The sequence below is a fragment of the Limulus polyphemus genome, unplaced genomic scaffold (assembly GCF_000517525.1).
Source record: "Limulus polyphemus unplaced genomic scaffold, Limulus_polyphemus-2.1.2 Scaffold2447, whole genome shotgun sequence".
Lineage (NCBI taxonomy): Eukaryota > Metazoa > Arthropoda > Merostomata > Xiphosura > Limulidae > Limulus > Limulus polyphemus.
Genome location: NW_013668057.1, coordinates 129275 through 137409, shown reverse-complemented (window position 1 = coordinate 137409; position 8135 = coordinate 129275). Strand labels below are relative to the sequence as shown.

General features: G+C 31.1%; 1 protein-coding gene across 1 annotated transcript in view; it reads right to left on the bottom strand.

The window, feature by feature from the left end:
• The window catches only part of LOC106466981 (rhomboid-related protein 2-like), a 36722-nt gene that overhangs the window by 10585 nt on the left and 18002 nt on the right, over positions 1 to 8135 (bottom strand). Inside the window, exon 9 of the mRNA XM_013927293.2 lies at positions 4589 to 4807. Within this exon, the coding sequence (XP_013782747.2) occupies positions 4589 to 4807 (219 nt within the window). The remainder of the gene's footprint in view (positions 1 to 4588; positions 4808 to 8135) is intronic.

Below are 8135 nucleotides of genomic sequence, written 5' to 3'. Positions count from 1 at the left end.
TAAACATTATTTTAAATCAGTTAAGTGATCAACTAAATGAAAAGGGAAATAAAAAGGGTGGTTATCTTGGAGTTTTGAATTCATAAACATTATTTTAAATCAGTTAAGTAATGAACTAAATGAAAAGAGGAATAAAAAGGGTGGTTATCTTGGAGTTTTGAATTCATAAACATTATTTTAAATCAGTTAAGTGATCAACTAAATGAAAAGGGAAATAAAAAGGGTGGTTATCTTGGAGTTTTGAATTCATAAACATTATTTTAAATCAGCTAAGTAATCAACTAAATGAAAAGAGGAATAAAAAGGGTGGTTAACTTGGAGTTTTGTACTTCCTCAAACAGTTAATTGACTTGTTTTTAAACTTGAAAAAAGTGATAAAACGTTAGATAACTAATAATGCTAGAGAATTAGAATTTTTCTCGCAAGTCATCATGACGTTTATAACCATAACAATTATTATATTAAACTTATTTTTTGTTAAAGCCTTCATTCGTTGTACTTCCTTTCCTCATAATTGACCTTTAAAAGTAGTAATTTTCATAATGCAGCAACTATAATATAGCAATTTTCTTAAAACAGACTAAAAAAATGTGAATCTTAATTATCATGTCACTCTGCCTCAAATGCTTTGAGTAAATATGCCATACTTAAAAATAATTAACACCCGCCACACGAGCCAGCTTGGCATCTTGATGTGAATCCAAAAAAATGAGTCATTCCAGAAAGGTTTGGGCTGTTTTGTTAGACAAAAAGGAACCACTTGGCACTATTTTCGAGGTCTAGATCACTGGAAGAGACCCAAGGCCATGAGAACCAACATGGAGAAGTTAAATTGTAAAGTGTGCTTGAAATGTTCTAGATGTGGTTCTGAATATGATGGTGCAAGTGGAGCAATTAAGCTAATCTGTGGGTCTAGGTCCCACGAGGGAAGAACTTATTTGATAATATCCAAATCAAGTTGACATACCAGCTGAATTGGAGATTCATCAATTAATTACTGCATTGACAGCGAAACACATAATAACAGGCACAATAGTATCATTACCTTCGTAAAGGGGATTGGAATCATATATAATAAATCATTAGTTTCAATATTTTGTGAAACTAACAGCATAGTAAAAAAAATTCAGTGTTAATGCTGAATCAGATGCACGATGCATTACAAGATGATTTCTCTAGCGATTCTCAAATTAAAAATGCTATTTTTACAATGAAGAGTAAATATAAGAAGGATGGTATAACTCATTATAGATTTCATCATGTCATATTTTCAATAATATTTCATTATAAAAGTTGTGCCAAGCTTCATTCATCGAGATCTATCAAAATAACCCTAAATTACCAGTTTCCGGAATGGCTGCCCCTGTTGACCATCCTAGGTTTCATACTAAAAGATGCTGGGCTAGCTCGTGTGGCAAGTGTTAAATATGTAATCATAATAATTTTATATAAGAGATCAATATTCTGTGCAATTAAACCATTAAAAAGGTTATCGACACTTTTCCAATGAACAAATACAATCAAAACCAAAAATTAAACAACAATAACCAAAACCTGAACCCTTTGATTCTTTTTAAACACGAGCTATCTATAAAATAATGATGAAATCACTGAAATTTAAACTTTTCTTAACTATCAACTCTTCACAATCAAGTTTGTGTGAATAAGATACATAAATACATAAGAATAATTTACTGATTTAAATATTAGATAACTAAACAAAAAATAAGAATTTTTTTTACTTTGGTATTTTCAGTAATGAATATTACTTTTATTATAACAAACAGTTGAATCAAGAATCCTTAAAACTTTACATTTTTACATAAATGCAAGTTCATAATTGTTCTCATTGGTCAAAAGAAATGAAATACATTTACAAATAAAAACATCAAAAATAAGGCTTTCCACCAAGTATAATTACTGATAAAATAAATTTTATCTGACATAAGTACGATTTAAGTTCTGCGTTATCGTATTCTTCGACAAACTTTATTGCTCCGTTTATCACAAAATACACATCTAAGAAGTCTGCTATTAAACCTAATTCACCTCAAGAAACAAATAAAACCAAATTAATATATAAAATAAAAAACATTTGAAAAAGAATACTGCTTAAATAAACTTGTAATACTAATGGACCTGATCATCATACACATATTATTACATCATACGATCCCCTGAAATAACTTTGAGCACAATTGGATGAAACAAGTCTATATACTGTTTAATGTACTCGTACATTTTTCTCTCAAATATCTATAAACTTTAAGTGAAATAAAGATGGTTTGCACAACCAGCCCTGAAAGCACACAGTAGTCAAGTTGATCCAAAGTTTGTTTTTCTCATCCATACATTCTTTTTTACAAATATTAAAATCATTTATTTCAATCTACCATAAGACCACCTAAAAAAAGCCAGTCAAGAAGAGAAAGACAAGTAAATATATTCTGTTTCGACAGTTCAGTGAGGTTATTTTAATGTACGGTGCAAGTGTATAATCGGAGATGATATTTTTTCTATCGCATAATGGGGATTTAGAGCTCCTAATAAAGATATATCAGTCAACTCACGGGAATAATCTTACTTTTCAATGTATAATATAAACATATTTGTCAAAAATTGTATGAAAATACTTCAATAAAGTAGTTGCATTAGACAGAAAAAGTAGTCCAAAATTCAGCCCAATTATGTTTTGGAATCGCACTTAAGGTATCGCAGTGATGTAGTCAAGTGAGAAATATATTCGACTAAAACAGCTCTTAACCTTTTCCATACCAGGCTCTCTGCTTCTATACACTGCCGCAGACCACTAAAATGTGAGCACAATGAAAAACCATTATGATTTACATAAGAATATTATGTCTGCTTTAATTTATTTTCATGAAATCCCACAGATCAGCAGAGTGGTTGTGATGGACTGGCAGTGGTCTGCAGATCTGTGGTTAAGAAACACTGTACTGAAACTGAAATACCAATTTGTACACGAGGTTCTTATCGAACTGTTGTGCTGTGGTAAAAAAGTAAGATTTGATGAATGGCAGTATTTCAAATAGACAAAAAATGTATCTTTTTAAATTTGGTTCACAAGAAACGTCGGTTTAAACAATGTTAATATTATATATATAAAACACTAATACTACAACATTTAGATAATAACATTAAATGCTACACAGGAGGTGTACCATCAAATTCAATGTAAACTGTTTGTATCTTTGTTTACAACATTTGCACAGAGCTGAGCAAGGACTACTGGTGTTAGCCATCTCTAATTTTGAACCGATAAGATTAGAGGGAAGGTAACTAGTCCACAACACCCACTCCAAACCCTTGGGCTAAGCTACTTAACAGTGAGATTTGACCATCACTCTTACAGTGAACCCATGTCCTCAATGTGTAGAGTGATTTTGTGGTAATGGGTTGTGACTCCCCTCCTCCCAAGGTTCAAAATCCAGCACACTAACTACTAGGTCACACTTATATCATTGAAGTTTCCTCTGTGTAGGATGGATCTAAACTTAACTGTTAAAACCTGATTTTACCTATGTTTATTGATTATTTTATTTTGTTTAAGCACACAACAGTATTGCATACTATTAGATTTTACTTGGAACAAAGAATATGAATTTGAATGCATAGTGACTGGCTATCTACTTTGTGACCTCAACGTAAGCATCTCAGAGTAGTGGTAATGCTTATCAATACTCCACCCAAGTCTAAACTTTATCATACGAAGTAGTTTAGCAGATGCGTATTGAAAGGTAAACAAAATGTCAAAATGCTTACAAAACTTTAAATATCTATAACAAAATTATTATTCGTATTTATTACACAATTGTCCTATTACAATTATTAATATCGTTTGTACGAAACTAACAAGATTTTCAAAATTATTTAAAGCACTTATAAATCCTAATTTATAAGCATTCATGTAAAGAATTAAAAATATTATTCTATAGAAAACTGTAATTTACAAGTGCTGGTGTAAGATGTCTAAAAAGGATTTTCTAAAGAATCATAATTTATGAAAATTTGTATAAAGCTTATAAAAATATTATTCTGTAACAAACTATAAAAAATATGTTGAGGTACACAAATTACATTTTGAGTTTTAAAATATTTAAGACCACTCATTTTTAGATGTTCGTGCAAAAGCTTAAGATTTAAATACAGTGTGAACTGGGAAGTTGACATCAGTGTATAAAGGATTTGTTTGACTGAAATCATTAACTGTAAGCCAGTAAATATATATAAACAGTAATGTTACACCAGAAACTATGCAACAAGTATAAAATTCTTGACTGACTTTTGACCAATGATTAAAAAACCATTCAAACAGAATAAAATTACTTTGAGTTGGAAAATGATAAGATAGATATTTTTTCTAATAATAAATTTAAAGCTGTTTGTGAAGTTTGGTACTTGTAGCATGTTATGCCACATTTCAATGCAAGAAAAGTGAATCATAAAAAAGATAGCGTAAAAAGAATATCAATCAATTTTTAGATTCCAGTTTAGGAAAATGTTCATAATAAAAGATGTTCCACAGGATGGCAAAAACCATAAAACATAAATAAATTATAAACAGTACCCATCCAAGTTTTTTCTCCCAGCTGTGAACTTTCAAATTCTTTAAGGTTATCACTCCCAGCAGGAGACCTCCCAAAGCACCAGCGAAATGTGAAGCGTAACTTGTACGACTATCTCCATTCCCATAATAACGATAGTAGAGGGCAACCCCAACGTCAGTGCCTCCAAAAATGAACAAAGCAGCCAATCGAAACCAAGCAAACTCCATTTCTTTAAAATTCTAGAAAATATTTGGTAAAGAAACTGTTGAGAAAAATAATTCAAAGTAATCAAATCATTAAGAATTCTTTAAAATAAAGCTTACAGCTCTTGGTTTCCTTGAACTTTCCATACAGCATTTTGTTGAATATGGGTCAACATAAGTCCTATCAGATTTTTAAGCAATTTTTTTTTAATCTATTTTTGTACCAAATTGTAATGGGGTCCATAACTTTTGTTGGTTATAAAGTACCGAAATACGACAAGTATAAAATATATATATGTATAGATATTAATCCTTTAATTAGTTCTACTAGTTACTTAGTGCTTGTGTTTCCTAAGCATTAAATACATAGAAAATGTGTGATTTCATTTAATTTTTCGGGAAGTTCTTTAAAATGAGTTGTGTGATAGGCAAAAAATAAACTTACTCAATATTATGCAATATGATGCATCAGTAGTGTGGATTATGTAAACAAATCAGTACTTTGAGTGTTAAAGATGTTTCTTAGACACTAATAAAAACAGGGTAGTGTTCAGCTGGTTCAGTGGTTTCCCAAAACTGAATTAAAAAAAAGATAACATATGACAGCAGTTCTAAACCTGTGGTCCATGGAAAGTTTCATAATTACAGATAGGAAAAGGCAGTGTAGTGAAGCGATTTAATTTTGGTCCACCGAAATAAACACAAAATTCAGGTGGTTCAAAACAAAATTGTTTGGGAATCATTGATGTAGGATATACTTTAAACCATGACACTTAGGAAGAAACAACATTTTTAAATACTCAGGATACAAAGGTGTGCATTACCATAAAATTCAGAGCACAAGCCTCTGAATTTTAAAAAAATAATTTTATCTCGGGAGACATTTTACCCCATATAATTATATCAGTGCCTTCCTCTGACATAAAGTACAAAAATGTGTGTGTCTGTCTGTCTGTTATCTAATTACTTCTAGGTCACTGGGCCAATCTCAGTGTAGAGTGAAATGATATTCTAAAAATTATGAAATAAAATGAAATGGCTTGTATGACAGACAGTTATTCATTCCTAAAAACCGATGTGTTACAGTGGGAAGACATTAGCAGATTTTGATACAATCAACAGCTGTGCACACGAAGTTCTACACTCGTTACCTACAAATTATGTGCACTTGTTCTACACTTGCATGTAGTTCTACACTTAGCACCTATGAACTGTGTGTGCACATAGTTCTACACTCAGCACCTATGAACTATGTGTGGATGTAGTTCTATACTCAGCACCTATGAACTGTGTGTGCACGTAGCTCTACACTCGGCACCTATGAACTATGTGTGCATGTAGTTCTACACTCGGCACCTACGAACTATGTGTGCACATAGTTCTACACTCGGCAGCTATGAACTATGTGTGTGCACGTAGTTCTACAATCAGCACCTATGAACTATGTGTGCACGTAGTTCTACACTCGGCAGCTATGAACTATGTGTGTGCACATAGTTCTACAATCGGCACCTATGAACTATGTGTGCACGTATCTCTACACTCTGCATGAACTATGTGTGCACGTATCTCTACACTCTGCACCTATGAACTTGTGTGCACGTAGCTCTACACTCGGCACCTATGAACTATGTGTGCACGTAGTTCTACACTCGGCACCTATGAAATATGTGTGCACGTAGTTCTACACTCGGCACCTATGAAATATGTGTGCACGTAGTTCTACACTCGGCACCTATAAACTATGCCTTGTTAAATTTTTCTCTAACTTCTTTAATGAAAATAAATAAATAAATAAAATAAAAACAAACTGTGAACTATATTAATACACAATTTACTAAAGTAGAATGTAAAAAACAACTATAATTTAACTAAGATATACATAGGATAAAAGATCATTAAATCTTTGCTTACCAACAGGTCATACAATCAAAACCTCTTGTCTAACGTTTATTGTTACCAATTTCAAAACAGCCATGGCATACTTGAAATTGAAAATAAGATCTTTCTATTGTTCTAAATGTGTACGGCAAATAAAATGATGTGGTTTTAAAAACTGCCTTGAAAGTTAAGGATAGACGGATGGGGCTTCTGTCGTGGGCTTGGAAAATGTAATGATATATACATTACTAAATGAAGTTAAGATGTTAAAACGGTACATTGGACCTTGGAATCATTTATAGATTGTGTCTACATAACACATACAAATGCATTACTGTAAAAGTGAAGATTGAGCATTTTTTTAAATGTTTTTTGAAATTAATACTTGTATTAAAATTTGAATTACACATTATACTGAGGCTAATTTTATTGATATATACACTGATGATAAAGTTATTTAATTAAATTTTGAATAAACTGTGAAATTAAAATGCCATGACATGCACAGGCCCATGTTTAAAGGGTTAATATCATATTTGTCACCATCATTGTGGTTTTAATAATTTTAATGTAATTAGGTTTAAGAGGTTTTACGTTACGATCAAAGACTGAGGGCATGTAGATGTCATTACTAACAACTCACTTTTTTATACCTATTTCAAATTGTATTTGTATAAAACATTCAGAAATATATAATGTTTATTCAGCATGCAAAATTGGTGCTGTCAGTCGATAATATTCACACAAGTGCGCGTAAAATCAAAAATACTCATTACACATAACTATTAGTAATTGTTTGCTTGCAAGATTGTACGGACAGAAACCATCTGTGGCAGGAATTTGGATAACGATTCTGTCTCCTTAATTGGGACATTTTTTTTTTCCAGTTGCTTGTGTAGAAAAACAACTCCAACAGTATATTACTAGTCAAAGTATATATATAATATGAAAATTTTATTTCTTCATCTATCTAAATTCTGTTTATGTTATATAGAAAAGTTATGTACAGTTTAAAGGCTGTACTATGATAGCTTATACTTTTTTTGTTTACAGGGTTATTTCAACACTTGAATGACTCAAACTAATTGATCCAGCATTATTCAGAGAAGAAAGCTAATTTCTTTAACAAAAGGAACGATAAGATAATTAATTAAAAAAAGTTGCAAATTAAAATAACTCAAAAATATTAGAACTAATATAATTAAAACAAATTTATATACTAAAAACAAAAACACTTAAGTCCAATTAATTTCAATTATGGTAGTAACAATTGTAGATAAAGAAGCAATGGAAATAGGACCAGCCACAGCCAGTTCTTCTAGTTTTGCACAGTAATAAATAAAGACACCCAACTACAAAGATAGCAATTATTATGATTATTTGATAATTAAAATTAAGTAAATAAGTGTAGTTGATTACAATGTGATTGCAGCAAAGATGAAGCTGTTTGATTAACTTTTAATTCATCTTGCGTGTCCACAAA